Source organism: Astyanax mexicanus, chromosome 10 (assembly GCF_023375975.1).
Source record: "Astyanax mexicanus isolate ESR-SI-001 chromosome 10, AstMex3_surface, whole genome shotgun sequence".
In the NCBI taxonomy this organism is placed as follows: domain Eukaryota; kingdom Metazoa; phylum Chordata; class Actinopteri; order Characiformes; family Acestrorhamphidae; genus Astyanax; species Astyanax mexicanus.
In genome coordinates this window covers 1,094,939-1,112,012 of record NC_064417.1, presented here as the reverse complement: position 1 = coordinate 1,112,012, position 17,074 = coordinate 1,094,939, and the positions used below count along the sequence as shown (strand labels likewise).

The 17,074-nt window shown below is 36.2% G+C and overlaps 1 protein-coding gene across 5 annotated transcripts in view; it reads right to left on the bottom strand.

Annotated features, from left to right (window-relative positions):
* gria3b (glutamate receptor, ionotropic, AMPA 3b) overlaps positions 1-17,074 on the bottom strand; it is a 184,665-nt gene that overhangs the window by 38,209 nt on the left and 129,382 nt on the right. For all 5 annotated transcript variants that reach the window (XM_049484373.1, XM_049484374.1, XM_049484371.1 and 2 more), the window contains exons 10-11: positions 14,028-14,234; positions 7,097-7,470 (exon numbers count right to left, since the gene is read on the bottom strand). In XM_049484373.1, the coding sequence (XP_049340330.1) occupies positions 7,097-7,470; positions 14,028-14,234 (581 nt within the window). The remainder of the gene's footprint in view (positions 1-7,096; positions 7,471-14,027; positions 14,235-17,074) is intronic.

The window sequence follows — 17,074 nt, the reverse complement described above, 5'->3', positions numbered from 1 at the left end:
TTGGAACTGCACCCGAGGGTCATGCATTGTTAATTTAACCTTCTGTTCACGAGGATCTCTTAAAGTTATTAAGGAAAGAGCTTCTATTGATTTTAAAAGCTTTCTGTAATTGCAGCCACTAAAATCTGGATTTTTATTGTCCATTGACATTATAATCCCAACTCAGAAAATACGAGCTGCAATTAGTTTCCTATTTCTCTGCTAAGTAAACAGGGGCTTGCTCTCAGACGGGGTTTATAAGAACTCTGATGCTCTGATGCTTCAGGTTTGCACGGCTGCGCTGTTCTGTCAGTCTTGAGATCTGGTGAAATATATAAATGTCACGCTGCACTTCAAACTTTTATGGACTGATGCAATATAATTACTGGATCTGAGAGTAAAATGTCAACATGGTCTTTAGTGGTACTGACAACACTGCTGAACAAAGTGAAACAGGAAACAACCCGCCGGCGTGCAGTCAGGTGATCTGAGTGAAAACATCATAATATAATTATTCACTATAAAAAATAACTGTGTGGTAGGAACCTTTTTTTTGTGTATTCAAAAATGTATATTTATTTATTTAAAGAAGGATAATTAATACAGGGACAGCATAAACAATTCTCTTCTCTTAATTGACATACCTCTACAACCTACCCTATAATAATAATAATAATAATAATAATAATAATAATAATAATAATAATAATAATAATAATAATAATAATAATAATAATAATAATAATAATAATAAGTTCAAAATGCACAAAAGTCATGTACTAATTCTCGTTATTAATAATAGGTCTAGTTAATTTTTTGGACATAATAAACCAATCAGTGTGCCAGTTTTCATTCCCTTTAAGAGCCAGGTGAGCTCTGAATTTGCTGCGTTTGAATCTTAACAGTGTGGCACTTTTGTACGTCTCAGCAGAGGAAACTGTGAAGGTACACCAGCAGCTTATTTAAGGGAAAAGCAATGTTATTTTATTCTTTATTCTGTTTATTCTTGATGTAAAAACTGGACTCAACACCACAGCGCTCATACGTGGTTAAAATAGGATAGAATGACTGTTGACTGTTGTGAGGGTTTTAATGAGTCAGTGGCGCACCTGACTGACTTCCCGCCGCCAAGATACAGTAGAAACATGCCAGAAATTTACCTGAGCACACCTCACTTCCAGAAATCCTTATGTATCAGAATTATAAATAACAGTTAATGTAAGTAATATATGGATAAAGAGCTTTTCCTTGGGACATCATAAGTGTGCATGGAAGAACACAGGTGAAGATAATGAAAAATAGAGAAAGCATCCAATACTTTTAGATGGGTTGAACTTACTGAATTCTGACCTTACAGCCGCTCTTGGCAATAAATGCAATCAATTCTTTACAGCAATGTTCCAGAGTCTAATAGAAAGCTTTACCTGGACAATAAAGTCAGTTTCTTCAACAAAACACAGTGTAAACTCTTTCTTAATACCCTTGTTTTGCACTTTTGCACTATTAGTGAGTGTCTGAATACTTTTGTCCACTTTTATAGTCTAAGCTATATATACATATATATATATACATATATACATATATCAAAATATTGAAGGGTACAGAACAAACAACCACATAATTGCATGGACTTTTATTTCAATTTATGGTCAATATCATTTTAATTATTATCCCATTATAGCTCACATGACTGTAATGAAGGCTACATTGCCTTGCCATTTTCACACCCGTAATGACACATTAATTGCTTGAGACATTAATGAGTCTTTTAGCAGTTTAATGTCTCTCAATGCTTATTTTATTGTCTTATTATTATAGATTTAGTACTCGACTGTCTCTAGCAGGTCCCAGTCTCTGCAGGTATGCTACAATAAGCTTTCAGACACACTTATTAAATATGCGTTGCTTAAGTTAAATGTGTTGCATAAGTTAAATTGCATTAAAATAAAGGAATTTAATGTTTACCATTAATATAAATAATGTCTGAAAAAGTCAGTTCATTAGTTGGATAAGGTATACTGTAATTACACTGTAATTGGACTGTAATTAGACTTTTGTGGTAGTACCATAGTATAGAATTTTCAGTGTACTGTACTAATCCCACAATAATTCTACATTCTACACAAAGCACGTCACACAGCAATGCTCATTGCTATCTTACACCATGCCAACAGTCTATTCTCAAGCCTTACACCTCATTTACATAGCAACAATGCTTCTGAATATATCTAAACTGATGGGCGTGGTGTTCTGGAAATGAGGTGTGTTCAGGTACATTTCTGAAGTTTTGCTTGTTTATCTTGGAAACAGAAAATACAGGAGCTCCACTGACTGATTTAAACCCTGACAGCAGTCAACAGTTAGATATTCATTGCTATCGCTCTTTTACACACACATAAACACACTGCTGCGCTGCACTGTTAAAATAGCAATCCGCCAAAGTCAGAGCACACCTGGCTCTTAAAGGGAATGATAAGCAAGTGACACACTGATTTATTTTGGTTTATTTCATGTTATACCCAAAACACATTATAATTAATTAAGAGAATTAGTACATACTTTTCCTGACATTTTGATAGCAAAGATACTGAAATATTAACCCTAGCTAAGCCAAAACCAGTGTGACTATCTTCCTTACCCCTAAACCCCTGAAAAAAAAAAAAACATCTCATCACTCTAATCACGTACGCTGCATATGCACGTATCTAACAGCCCTTGTAAACACAGTCCATTGTGTCTCTGAGATGAATTTAGATTTAATCTCACAGTGAGCTCCTGAAGGTGGTCAGGGATTATGTTAGTGGTGAGAGTGTTAACACGTCCCAGTGCGTTTCTCACCATCACCATTGACTGCATAATCAACGCCACTGTCACAGGGGATACGCCACGCTTCACATAAAGGCTCGCACGTAATTCACATCAGTAATTCATACAGTGAAATCATTTATAACTGCCTGTACATTTTTACATGAACAAGAACCTGTGGGAGGGTTTCTGTCTGACAACCAACGCAGCAAGAGCCACTGCTTCACTAAACACAAAAACACCACCGATCAGAAGTGCTCACAGGTGATGCAGTGGAGAATTAATGGAATTGCCAAGTGGGGACTGTCCACTTGTAATCAGATAATTCACTCAAGACCCATGAGAACCCATGTGGGCATCTCGAGATCTCTACTCCACACGAGTGCTTCTGTGGGTGTTCTGAAGAATCAAGACGTTCATGTAGATCAACATTATAATATATATGATATCACTGTTCGCCATCTTTAAAAAAATGATGAGAAAAAAAATGGGAATCGGACAACAAAAAAAAAACTTGTTCAATAGCATCTCACACATTTTCATTTAGAGATAGCGTAGTATCTATTAGCACAATCGTACAGATCATGCCCATGCTGTTAAAATAGCATCAGAGTTTAGGAATAAATCTACACTGATGGGTGTGGTGGTCTGGAACTGAGGTGTGTTTAGGTAAATATCTGGCGTATTTCTATTGTACATTGGCAGCAGGAAAATACAGGTGCGCCACTGACTCGTTTAAACCCTGACAACAGTCAACAGTCAACCGTTCAATCCTATCTTAGCCATGCATGTATTCTCATGTAAATTCAGCTTTTACATCAACAATAAACAGAATAAAGAATAAAATAATATTGCTGTTCTCTTAAATGAGCTGTATTTTGAGTTGTATTTTTCATCAACCATTTATCGTTCCTGGAAATCTATATATTTGCCGATCACCAATGCAATCATTATAATCTGTTACTTCCTTCTATTCTGGGTGCAGAAACTGTTTATTTGTCAAGAAATATATTATGCAGCACTATTTAATAGTATCAAATAGTGTTTTTTCTCTCTTGGTGCAACATTAGCATGATTATTAATATTCCCGTTTTTTGCAGTGGATTTTTCTGGACTGTTGCTCCGACGGGCTCCACATGAGAAATACGAGCGAACATGAGAAATGATCAGCGGCAACCTGCCGCACAATGGCGTCCTAATTAATCAGCTTCCTGCTGTTGTATTTAGGAATAGCGTGAAGCATTTTTGCAGGCTCGTGAGAAGCACTGCGGAGGGAAACACTAACAGTGATGAATAAATGAAGTGGATGCGTAACTCAACATAAAAACCCAACCGTCACAGCGACTGCCACAGCTGAGCTGTTCAATCCGTCACTGTGAAACCACGAGTGTGAAACGCTGAACTATAATCTAATGAACTTTTAGGCAGGAAGAATGCTTCAGAGATTTCATGCTTCAGGGGAGCATCAGGACTGTGCTCTGTTAGCTAAAAATCCAAATCTCCCAGGCTTTTCTGGATGTTTTTGAGGCTCTTATTAACCCTCTATAGGTTAATGTGTATAGTTTGGTGTTTTATGAACCCTCCATGGCAGGGGTCAGATATTTTCCAAGCCATTATGTGGAAAATTTACTGTTTTGGAAAATAAAGTGTGATGGGATGGAGCGCTACAGACTAGTAGCTCTCCAGCCCAGAGGGTTGTTGAACCTAATTGCAGAACAGTTGATCCCAAAGCAGGTAAACCCAGAAAAAAAATAAATAAATAAATAAACACACGGCTCCTCCCGCAGGATCGAACCCGTGGCGTCAGGGTCGCGTTCCAATACACTACCCCTGGCTAGTGAATTGGGACACGGCCGGGAAAAAAAGGCCTTATAAGGAGATAAAACAGGCCAAAAACAGGCGGAAAAACAAGAACGGGCGGAAACTAAAATGCAATGAATATAAAAACAAAGTTACAACAAGAATATTATATCATATATATATATATATATATATATATATATATATATATATATATATATATATATATATATATATATATATGCTTTTAGTCACAGGGCACCAGTGAGCTGGAATTTACTACAGGAAACTCTAAGCTAAAACTAAGTTTTTTATTTTGGTATGTTTTTTCTTTTATCATTCCCTTAATTTGTTTATTTGTATTAATATTCATATTTTTTATTCATATTTTTTATTGTTGAGTTTAGTTGCTTATTTATATTTTACTCTTATATGTGTTTAGTTTTATCTATTTATCTATAATTCCCTTTTGATTTATATATTTTTTACCTTTGATTTTATGATTCCTAAATTCTTTCTTTGACCTTATTTGTTTTATACTTTATTTTAAACAATATCTTATGAATCTTATTAAAATGCTGGACCTTTTATTTATTTATTTATTTATTTATTTATTTATTTATTTATGTGATTTAGGGCCACCCTTAATGTACTCCCAGTTTAAATAAAAGTTGATTGATTGATTAATTGTTTGATATAGTAAAAATATTAACAGCCAAATATCCTTCTTTACCTATTCTTACACATTTAAATATTTTGACCTCATATTTATGAACTACTTGTCAGCCTGATTATAATGGGCGTATACATGTCTTGTAGCATTATATTAAAAATACACAACAAACAAATGAACAAATAACCAAATAAACACATAAAGAGAAGTTGGTTAAAATGGTATAGTGTATTCAACAAAAAAGAGGGCAACACTATGCTATAGAGGGTTAATGAAAGCTGTGTTTATCCGAGGCCTGAGTCAACTGAAGTCATTAAGGCCACACAGTTGAGCTTAGCGCAGCACAATTAGCGAAAGTCAATGACAGGAAGAAGCAGTAAATCAGGGAAAAGACTTTTTACACTTTTTAATTCCAAGAGCTGAGATGCTCAACTTTGCTATAGACCCACTACAGCTCCACTGCCACCTAAAATCCTGCTGAAATCAGCAGATTCTGTTCCCGCTAAGCTAAGGCTAGCATTATTGGCACCTTAAACACCACACTGTGACATTTACAAAGACCTGCTGCTCCAGCATAATAAACCTGCTATAGCTATAGAGCACTGTGACTGGAAGAGAAATCACTGCCTTCTTATGTCTGTGTGCAAAGATATATGTAAATAAATGGATTCAGCTCAGTCTGAGTGCTAGGCTAGGTTGCCATATTGCATTAAGTATGAAGCTTAATCAAGTTTAATCATTAATCAACTTCAATAGAATCAGTGTTAACAGTTAACAGTAAGAATTGATTGTTGACCTGCTATGCTTTACTGTCTATCGTTTCCTGGTCAGTGTACGTTTTCTCCAATCAATTTTCATTTTAAAAATTAAAAATAGAAAACAGAAAACCAATCTGATTATCTGATTTTCATTTTTAAACAGGTACGCAGAAAATGTTAAAAACAATCTTTTAAACGATTTTTGATTTTATATATAAATGTAGAATACAAAACAATAAAATATTTGTATTATATTAATATTAATATTAATATATTAATATTATTTAATCAGATTATATATATATATATATATTATATTATATTTTTTATATTATATTAATATTAATATTAATATATTAATATTATTTAATCAGATTTTAGGTTTTATTTTCTTGGAAATGCCTTGGAAATTAAGCAGCTCAAGCCTTTTAACATGCTTTTTTTTAACGGATTCTTATGTGTTGCTTCACGAGGATAAAAGGGTAAAGATAAAAGATGTCGGAATGTAAGCAGTGTTTGCTCTTGGCATCACAGGTATTGCTTTTAATTTAAAAGCAAAAATCTTAAGGACTGCTTCTTTAAAATCAGGACTAAAGTCTAGATCAGCATTTGTATACAATTTTAGATTTGCCTGTACTACTCTGTAATTAATCTACAGTTACAGTAGATATTTTGACATTAGCAAACTGAATCAAAATGCCAGAGATTGAGATTTAAACTCAGACACTAAAGTTTGTTTCTATGTGAAAAGGTTCAACATTGCATTTCTGGAGAGAATGAAAAACATGCACAATTGCAGTAATTTTTCAATAAAACTTTGCATTTTATCCTGCAAAGAATATCGATTTTGTCTTACCAATATTGTAATCCTTTTACATTGCCATTGAAAACATCCTTCTTTCTAAAAATGGACTGCAATTACTCAATGTGCTCAGGCCCTAAAACACTGCAATCAACATTTAACCACAGGAAAACACAAATATACTAAAATACCCAGACCCAGGGCAGATTGACTCTTTTTTCTGTTCTTAGTATACAATAAAGAAAAGTATGGTAATAAAATAGTGACGAGACCACCAACCTTGGTGAGATATCACAGCCCTGCTGCATGAAGGCCCCCAGAGAGAACCACAGGCTGTTAAAAATCCCAAAGTCATTAGGCGGGTCAGGAGGAGTCTGGGGGTCTTTGGCTTCATCCGTCTCGTCCAGATGCCACTCGTAGGGGCTGAATCGGCTCACGAGGAACAGCACCACGCTGACGCCGATGTAGGCGAACACGATGCACATCCAGATCTCGTAAGCCAGCGGGTCCAGGAAGGAGAAGACGCCCGGCTTGGATTTCTGAGGCTTCTTGATCATTATGGAGATTCCCAAACTCATGAAGGGCTTGGAAAAGTCTATCACTTCCTCTCGGACCAGCGTTATGGTCAACGGTGCGACGGCTATATCTGCCCTCTAGGAAAAGAGACATCAATAACAACAACTTTCATTAGCATTCTGTTAGCATTCTGTTAGCATCCTAGCATTTTTTACACCACAAATACAAATCAGCATCAAAAAAATAAATAAAGTGCATTGACCTGTGGCTACATGTTTAGATGATACAAAACCCATTTTCTATGCAGTAAAAACACTTATATACATATTTCTCTTAAAATTTGAGGGATTTAAAAAAAGCTTAATTATTCCAGATCAGTAACAGGAATCAACCCAAATTCTGCAGGTTTGATAATAAAGACAAAAAAACTAAAATAGGCAACAAACATAACAAAACTAAAAGTTTGAAGGACATGAACGGATGATTTGTAATCATAAAAATACTGATTTTTAAATTTAAAAGCTCAGGAAAGAGCCATTTTTTATTTTATTTTATTCATTATATTTTGACATTAGCAGATTTACTTAATTATATATTTTTTATATTTTCTATTAGAATTACTACTATGCTTTTTTCTTTTTTTTTTTTAGTAACGTTTCTTATCAAACATGAAAGCTTTTATGTAATGCTTAAAATCCACAAGATTTAGTCGTGCAATGTCCATGTAATGACATCCTGGTACAAAACTTGTTGAGAAAAAATTGATGAGAACTTAGGAAGTTTACGTTAGATACTGTATGTTATATGGCTTTAATATACGCCTAATGGTCATTTCGAATCCAGTAGTAAAACTGTTACTACTGCTGTTATTATTTAGTAGTAATAATTCTGTAATAATTCTGTAATAGAGTTGTAAAGAAGCTAATGGAGGTATCTTTGGGCAATGTTTTGGTTATTTTTGTAAACTCTGTTGAAATAAAAATATTTGATTACAAAAAAAGAAGTGGAAAATGGAAAAGATCTTAATCTGTGATGATCTTGTTTACAGCTGAAATTAAGTCGCTCTCTGGATTGGGTAATCTTCTCTACTGGAATGAGCTCATCAGATGAACTCGCCCCAGAGTGTTAGCCTGAATGCTAAAAACGGGGTCATGCAGTATTTTCACAGCCTCTATCTAATATGTGGGGTAGAGCAAAACAAAAGCGGTGAGGGGATTCAGATTAGAATAGAAAATAAAAGATTTGCCTTTGCCCTGGGGTACATTTGCCTAACAGTGCAAAACCTATTATAAATATACTGTAAATAAAATAATAAATAAACAACGCAGCAGAGATGCAGCTCCTCCACCCCCCATCCTCCCCTCCACCCACTGAAAAACAGGACATCCACCGCCTCAGAGCATGCAGAAAAGACGTGCAAAGCATAAAAGTGGTTTTGACTGCGGAGCGAATAAATGGAAGCTGAGCTTTCAGAAACGATTCAGCGGCTCGAGCCGAGCTCCTTATGCTGACCTCCGCTGTCGGAACAGCGGCTTCCAGCTGCTCATCTTTTATCTGGATAACTAATGGAAGAAACGACGCTGTGCTAACCACCAACATTAGCTTTCTTTAGCTGACCTTTTCCACACCTCGCCCACAAATATGATCTTTCAGCTGTTTGTTGCAAAGCTGGACATGTTGTAAAGGAGGTTAAACATTGATAAATATTTTAGGGCCATAAATATTATTTTAAAGCCTTTTTTACGATACCAATATTCTTGGCAATATCACAAAAACACAGAAAATCTTTCTGTACGTATTTCATGAATTTACTACTGCAACACAATAAATGTTAACATAGTTTCAAAAACTTAATAAATATGTAAAAATGTATCTATTTTTAAGCCACAATTTACCAGGACCAGGATTTTGTATAAAATAAGAAATATATGACAAAATAAATAATGTAACAAAAATAATGCAACGTAACAAAAGCATTATACTAATATTATACTCATTGTATTGGAAATTGTAGTGGGCAGGGCTACTGTTTTATTGGTTTTTAAACATTTTTTTAATTGGCTGGTGCGTTATGTGCAACATAAAACAGAACTTTAAAAAGGAGAAAATACTTAATGTCCATTGTAATGGATGCAGGGTCTGAAATGGTAAAAAAAAAAAACACTGCTGGAAGACCCTTGGATGAGGTCGGAAACTTTGGCCTAATGATTATGGAGTTATACGAAAAATGATGCTGAAAAATCATTAGTTAGAAAAAGTGCTGTATGAGCGATTCCTCAGCTTAAGCAGAACCCTCTGAATCTCCCTAACACTTCTCTAACTGATGCGTCACAAACTGCCGCTGTGGGAGCCGGGGAGTTGGAGGTGTGACGGCTGGATCTGGCAACCTGAATCTCTGCAGAACTGGAGCGTGAGGTCAAAAAGAGACTCCAGATCTTCAGGAAGTGATCAGTTATGCAATAACGCAGGACGAGGTGAGGGAACCTGGGCAGGTGAGCGGTAGTTATAAAATCCCTGCCGCAAATATTCATTTCCTTTTGTCTGGTACTGAGCAGAGAGAGGGACTCCGGTGTACCGTCTCAATAAATCATACAATCATTTGCATATAAATAGCTAATTAAGCGTCGAGCAGAAGTGATTTATCGGTGAGGCAGAAACATGCTTCAGATCTCTTCCTCCAGAACTGTGGATAAATAATCGCATGTGATCATCTTTTCTGACTTCGGGCTTTAAATATGCAGTGTACACATGTGCGCTGTGGAGAACACCTACAGAGGAGATCTACATCACTGAGTTCACTGTGTTCTTCACAGACTGAGAGAGATGAGCTGCTGGAGAAGAAAAGAAGCTTTTTAGACCTTCTGTGTTGGTAGTAGTGTTGTTAAAGTCAAGGCCAAGACCAGATTAAGATTTAAAAATAAAAATTCATTCATTCATTATAAAATGTGAAAACAATCACAATTTACACCCAAACAGCTCATCAGTAAGATTAGCTAGCTCGACGCTAGCTTTAGTTCTCCTCCCAGTTACATTAGTGTGTATGTAGCTCATCACTAGGATTAGCAAGATCATCACTAACTATAGTTCTCTCCCTGGTAGCATTGGTATTTTGACTAGCTTGTTTCTAAGGTTAGCTAGCTTGTCATTAAGGTTAGCTAGCTCATTGCTAAGGTTAGCTAGCCTGTTCCTAGCTATAGTTCTCTTCCCAGTAACTTTAGTGTGTAATTTAGCTTGTTGTTATGATTAGCGAGCTTGTCACTAGCTTAAGTACTCTCCCTGGTAACATTAATATTTTAGCTAGCTCATCACTAAGGTTAGCTAACTCAATGCTAAGGTTAGCTAGCTTGTCACTAGCTTTAGTTCTCTCTCAGGTAACAACAGTGTGTTAGCTAGCTCATTGCTTAGGTTAGCTAGCTCATCACTAAAGTTATTTATCTCCCTGGTGACAGAGTGTTAGCTAACTCAACACTAAGGTTAGCTAGCTTGTCGCTAGCTTTAGTTCTTTAAATGGTAACATTAGTGTGTTAGCTAGCTCATTGCTAAGATTACTTATCTCCCTGGTAACATTAGTATGTTAGTTAGCTCGCTGCTAACTTTAGTTATCTCACTAGTTTGCACTTATTTTCTCCTTGTGTTTTCTTTCTAGATGTCTGTAAAAATGAACTGTGGTCCCAGGCGTCATGATGATTTATATAAATAAAGAGTAACTCCAGTGAGCCGATGTGAAAAAGAGCACTTTTAACTAAACATCAGACTATTTAAAATAAAAAGTGAATTGACTGGATACTGAATGAAAGCGGGAGTAGCTTGCTGGGATTTTTTTTATTTATTAATTTATTCATGGTTGCTTAGGTATTGCTGAGTAAGTGCTACATATGATTGTTGGGGTAAGCCCTATGTAATTTTGGGTGGCTGCTAGGGTGTTGCAGAGCAGTTCGTTGGGTGTTACTAGTGTGTATGTAAAAAATTTAATGTTTGCCTACAGTTTAAACTTGATGTCAACTCAATGTTGGGCTTGCTGGTTATGTGACTTTCATTTCCGAACCAAAATTCAGCATCTGTCCGACACGATTTTCCTTTTCCAACATCTTTCTGATGGTGCCTTCTGGGATCGACCCACATTCACTGAACTGAGGATTGTTTTTCATCTGAATTTTTTTTTTTTACTCGGCTCAATGTTCTTGGTTTTCTCCCTCAAGCGTATGCAGTGCTACCAAAACACATGCTTAGGGGTAATATTTTAACACGGTGCTGCTTTGTAAAAAAAGAAAAAGTGAAGAGGAAAAAAGAGAAGAAGCGAAAAGAAAGCCGACGGATAGACGACGCTACCGGCAGGAGAGTTTAAGTGACTCATCAAATAACAGCTTCTGTTCCAAAGTATTGATTTGTGGAAGGCATCTTGTTGCGCGTCTTTGTGACTGTTAAAATGAAAATAAAAAAATAAAAAGAACAGAAGACCCTGAGAAAATAGGCGCATATTTTCCTGACTGGTAAAACTAAACAATAAATCAATAAATTAGTAAATAAATGCAGTTTATTTACTATAAACTATAAACCACAGACAACATTTCTCCCAAATTCCAAACGAAAATATTGTAATTTAAAGCATTTATATGGCTGAATTAACAAACAATGCAAAGAAAACAAGTTCATATTCATAAAGTTTTAAGAGTCAGTGTTGTTTTTAATCACAGTTTTTTTTTTCATGCATCTTGGCATCATGTTCTCCTCCACCAGTCTTACACACTGCTTTTGGATAACTTTATGCTGCTTTACTCCTGGTGCAAAAATTCAAGCAGTTCAGTTTGGTGGTTTGATGGTTTGTGATCATCCATCTTCCTCTTGATTATATTCCAGAGGTTTTCAATTTGGTAAAATTAAATAAATATTTTTTAAGTGCTCTACTATTTTTTTTCCAGAGCTAGATTTATAATAATAATAAGTAATTAATAAGTAAATCAGAGATGAGAGATGTTCTTATGGGCAGCTGTGTGATAACAGCTCCATCCTAATGCTGCTCTCACTGTTCTAATCAATACTGAGGACAAATAAGCCATAAAAAGCAGCATGTGAGGGTAACCTCTGGTAGGCAAGGAGAATCAAATGAATATTACCGGTCAAATGGTCAAACCACACCGGCAACCATTAGTTGTGAGTGTCTGGACGGCGATAGCGCTGCAGGTATTCCAGCCAGAGGCTTAATAAGAATATTTTTCTTCTTCTCTTTCCCCCGTGTGCAGTTTCCCCCTCATTTTCAGCCTAATTCTGACCGTTAGCACTTCAAAACCAGGCAATCTCTCCGGCTGATGGTTGGGGAAATTGAACAGATGAGGTAAAGCCGACCCTCATGCATTTTGTATACAGCCCCTGGTCGCGGGGAGCATCAGCCGGGGGAATATAGGGAATGATTCGCCAGGGTCTGCCTGCATTTACTGCACAGGAGCACCTGAACGTATGTAAAGCTGGAGGAACAGCAGGTCTGCTGCAGTGCTATAGAGGGGCTTTGTGATGTTGGAGTGCTGAGATGAATGGATGTGCTGCTTGCTGTGAAGCAACGGGTTGTGAAACACAATCTCAAAACCAGTCTCGGGCTTAAAGGGGCGTAGCTTGAGAAAACAGCGTTAATATGGAGAATAAATGCAAAAAAAAAGTGACATCATGCTACCTGGAATCTGTAGCTTTTATTAAATGACCTTTCTTTGCTTTACACATGTATATACAGCTCTGGAAATAAAATAGGAGAGCACTTAAAAATCTGGAATATAATCAAGAGGAAGATGGATGATCACAAGCCATCAAACCACCAAACTGAACTGCTTGAATTTTTGCACCAGGAGTGAAGCAGCATAAAGTTATCCAAAAGCAGTGTGTAAGACTGGTGGAGGAGGAGAACATGATGCCAAGATGCATGAAAAAAACTGTGATTATGTGTTAGTATCAGTGTTAATATTGACCAAATCGGTCAATGCCATAAAAAAAAAAAAAAAAAAATTATCAGCCGATGCCAATATAATTCTGATATCATCGTGCATCCCTGTTTTAGACAGTAATTTTACACAACTATGAATTAGAATAATAATTGCAATAAATAAATGAAAACTTAACAGGACAGAAAAAAATAGGAAAGGTAAAGAGTGTTTTAAAGATCTTAACGGAAATCGAATACGTAAAAGTAGATTTTGCTCCTAAAAATGTAAGAAGCATATTTTAAATCAAGGATAAATGTATAACATACAAATAATCCAAAAATAATAAGTCCTATAAAAGTGCCTTTCCTGAAGTCACAGTGGTCACTAGTAGTGGCTGTTGATATGCAAAACAATATAAGCATTCAGACACAACATATACAAATGAATAGAATTTGAACTCAAATAAAACCAGATTAGGTGAGAGTTTAATACAAATGAACCATTTTATTTATGAACCATTATTCTATTTTGGCTTGATTGAGAGGTACTTGCCTGTTATTTTATCTAACAACAGTAGCTATAACCATAGAAGTGGGCGGAGCATGGAGAGGTCAACTGTTTTATTCTAAATGTTTTTTTTTATGTATATAAAATTTATATAAACGTTTATAAAACTGAAAATTCCTCCCAAGGGATTTCCTGGTTAAATAAAGTTTAAATAAATAAAGGGAAAAGAGCAGATTAGTGAAAATAAGTAAAGATTTAAAGAAAAAGTTCACACTCACCCCATACACCAGTTCACCCACCATCCCGTTCCAGGTCTTGGTCTCGGGGTCGCGGGCGCCGTACTTGCCGTCCATGACTATAGACAGCCTGTATTTAATCCCCACGTGTTTGGCTATCTCTGAAGCTAAATCGACACAGTAGCCTTCATACTTGTCATTGCCCTCCAGATGCATATGGTTTTTCTTGTACATCACATACGGGGCTTCCTGTTAATCAAACACACGCTGGTTTATTGTCACCCGTGCACGCCGCTCACCAGAGCCCAACGACAGCCGACCAATCAAGAGCATGCAAAAGGAGGCGTGCTGGGCAGTCGCACTGACTCGCACTCATTCACACTCATTCACTCCTCACTTTTACCGTGGCTCTCTATCTCTTTCTGGGCCCTTTTATAATGTTCTATAAGCGAGACATCTGATGTACACGGTGCAGCCTGATTTACGACATGTCAGTGTGTCTTTGCTATCATAACGTTGGGAAAAGTACACACTAAACGAATTGCAAAAGGCAACTTATTCCCAAAATAATCATGGGTGTGGTTAATTTTGGACATAATGTGATTGGTATTTTAACGGCGCAGCGTTTCTGCGCTTCTTAGCCAAGAAAAATTACACTGTGAAGGTGTTTATTTTAGTGTGTATTCTGTTTATTATTATGTAAAAGTTGGGTATGTGAACCTCAAAACGTCCTTGTGTGTGTTTAACCTTGTCTTCGCACTTGTGTAGCTAAGATAGGTATGGACGTCTGACTGCTGACTGTTGTCACGGTTTAACTCAGTCAGTGGCGCACCTACACTGTGAACATAGACTGTTAACAGGGTGTAATATAGCAATGAGTATCAGAATGACCCTTTGGCAAGGTGTACGATAGAGCCCTCTATGTCTTTAATACACACACACACACACACACACTCTCTCTCTCTCTCACACACACACACAAAGAGAGACAGACGACACACACACACACACACACACACACACACACACACACAGATACACCCACAGACGGACAGACAACACACACACAGAGACAGAAGAAGCAGAGAGGGGTCATGGGGCTGAGACCAGTGAGCGGTAACAGCCGGACCCCTTGGTTGATGCACCCAGCCCCCACTAAAACCACCATGGTGAGCACATGACGAAAAAAATTGTAAGCCTTTATTTAGCATATTTCATTTATTTACTCTTTTTTTCTATTTCTCTTTTTAAAACCATCAAACACTACCATTCAACTCTGGAATATCTTGCTGTATTAACATTAAAACTAGATTCTAGGCTTTATGAGCCCGAGCCCGATTTAAACCCGATATTTTTTTGTAGAGCGTTAAAACTGAGCTTTTACCAACATTTTTGGGCTGTTTAAATGAACAAAATCTATTTCAAAACACAGTTTAATTTGTTATTTTGCTATATTGGCATTATCATGCCATAACTTTGTATAAAATAAAAATAGCATTCAAAAAACAGATTCCTAGATTCTAGATTATCTGGGTTTGGGCAGAGAATCTAAACTCTACTGCATGGAAAATCTACCAAACTAAATATCTCCATTTACAATAATACTGAACATAAACTCTCTCATTAAATAGCACTCATTCTCTCTCTAAAACTCACAGCTTGTTCTTACTTTACTCATAGAGTTCCATTATGTTCCTTATTTTATCATTATTCTTTCTTCCTTTTGCTCTGAGGGAGATTTTCGAGTGGCTCAAAAGACCTTTAAAGACCTTTAAAATTGAATTTGAATGAAACAGAATTGAGACGCGATTAAATGAATCTTGCCCCTATTCTTTTGTTCGATTGCCGCTATTCTTAAGTTAGTGTTATTCATCTCAGTAATACAGTGGTCGCTCCTACACTTGCTTTGCACATCTGTGTCGGCAATGTAGACACTTTATTATGCATGAATCAACTAATATAATGGAGTGTCCACAATCCTTTAAACTTTTTTATCATAATTTTAAGAGTGAGATACCAAACAAGAACTAATAGTCCATAAATTCACTCACTGCTGTTTTTCTTGTTAATACTGTATACGCAACTGACTAAATAATAGCTCATAATATCATTAAAATATTCCCTAAATAAGACACTAAATGATATCGTCAGTGCGTTTTTCAATATTTAACAACAAGCATATTAAAAATGAATGAATGAAAAATAATCAGTGACACACAGAGAGCTCCATTCCCAAAAGCATTACAGTGCTCACATTCACTGTAATAAAATCTTCATTTAACATAATTAAAAATATTTTCCTTTCTCTAATTTTCTCTAATGATGGCAGATAATGAAGGATGAATCATCATGTAATATTTACATAAATCATGAATTAACTCCCAATAACTTATTTTACAAAAACAGATGGAAATTTGGATGGGATTTTGATGCATTTTGGAGCCAAATCCTTCATATATCCTTTGTTAATTTAATTTAATTCTTTCATTAACTTCAATCTTTATATCATCTTAAAAAGCATTTACAGCTCTGCTAAATCTGTGCTTATCTACAACGGCTTACATACTAATATTAAAGCTGTGCAGGACTAACATATTAATTTCATGCTTTTATGTTAATTCCTGACACATTACTGATAACCATTGTTTTTTTTTATTTAAAATCCTTTAATTTTACCAAAAATCATCAGAGCTCCTTATAATCCGGTGCTCCTTATGTATGAATTTTACCAGTCAGGTATTAAGGAGTTTCAGTTTAGTTCTCCAGCACTGAGACTGGAGCAGCATTAGCATTAGCTGCTAACCACTATTTCTCTGTTCAGAGGGGAGTATTATTGGCTTGTAGCCTGCTGCTAACCCCAGCTAGCACTGCTGGAGCAGCATTACCACTGCTCGCTAAGCACACTAGCTCTTTTGCAGTTAGAGGCAATTATATCGAATTGTAGCCTGCTGCTAACCCTGGCTATCACTGCTGGAGCAGAATAAGCATTACCTGCTAATTGCACTAAGCTTTAGCTCTTTCACCATTCAGCCCTAAGTATATTGAAGGGTAGTCTGCACATTTACCATGTTAAAACAAGCTACGTGGGA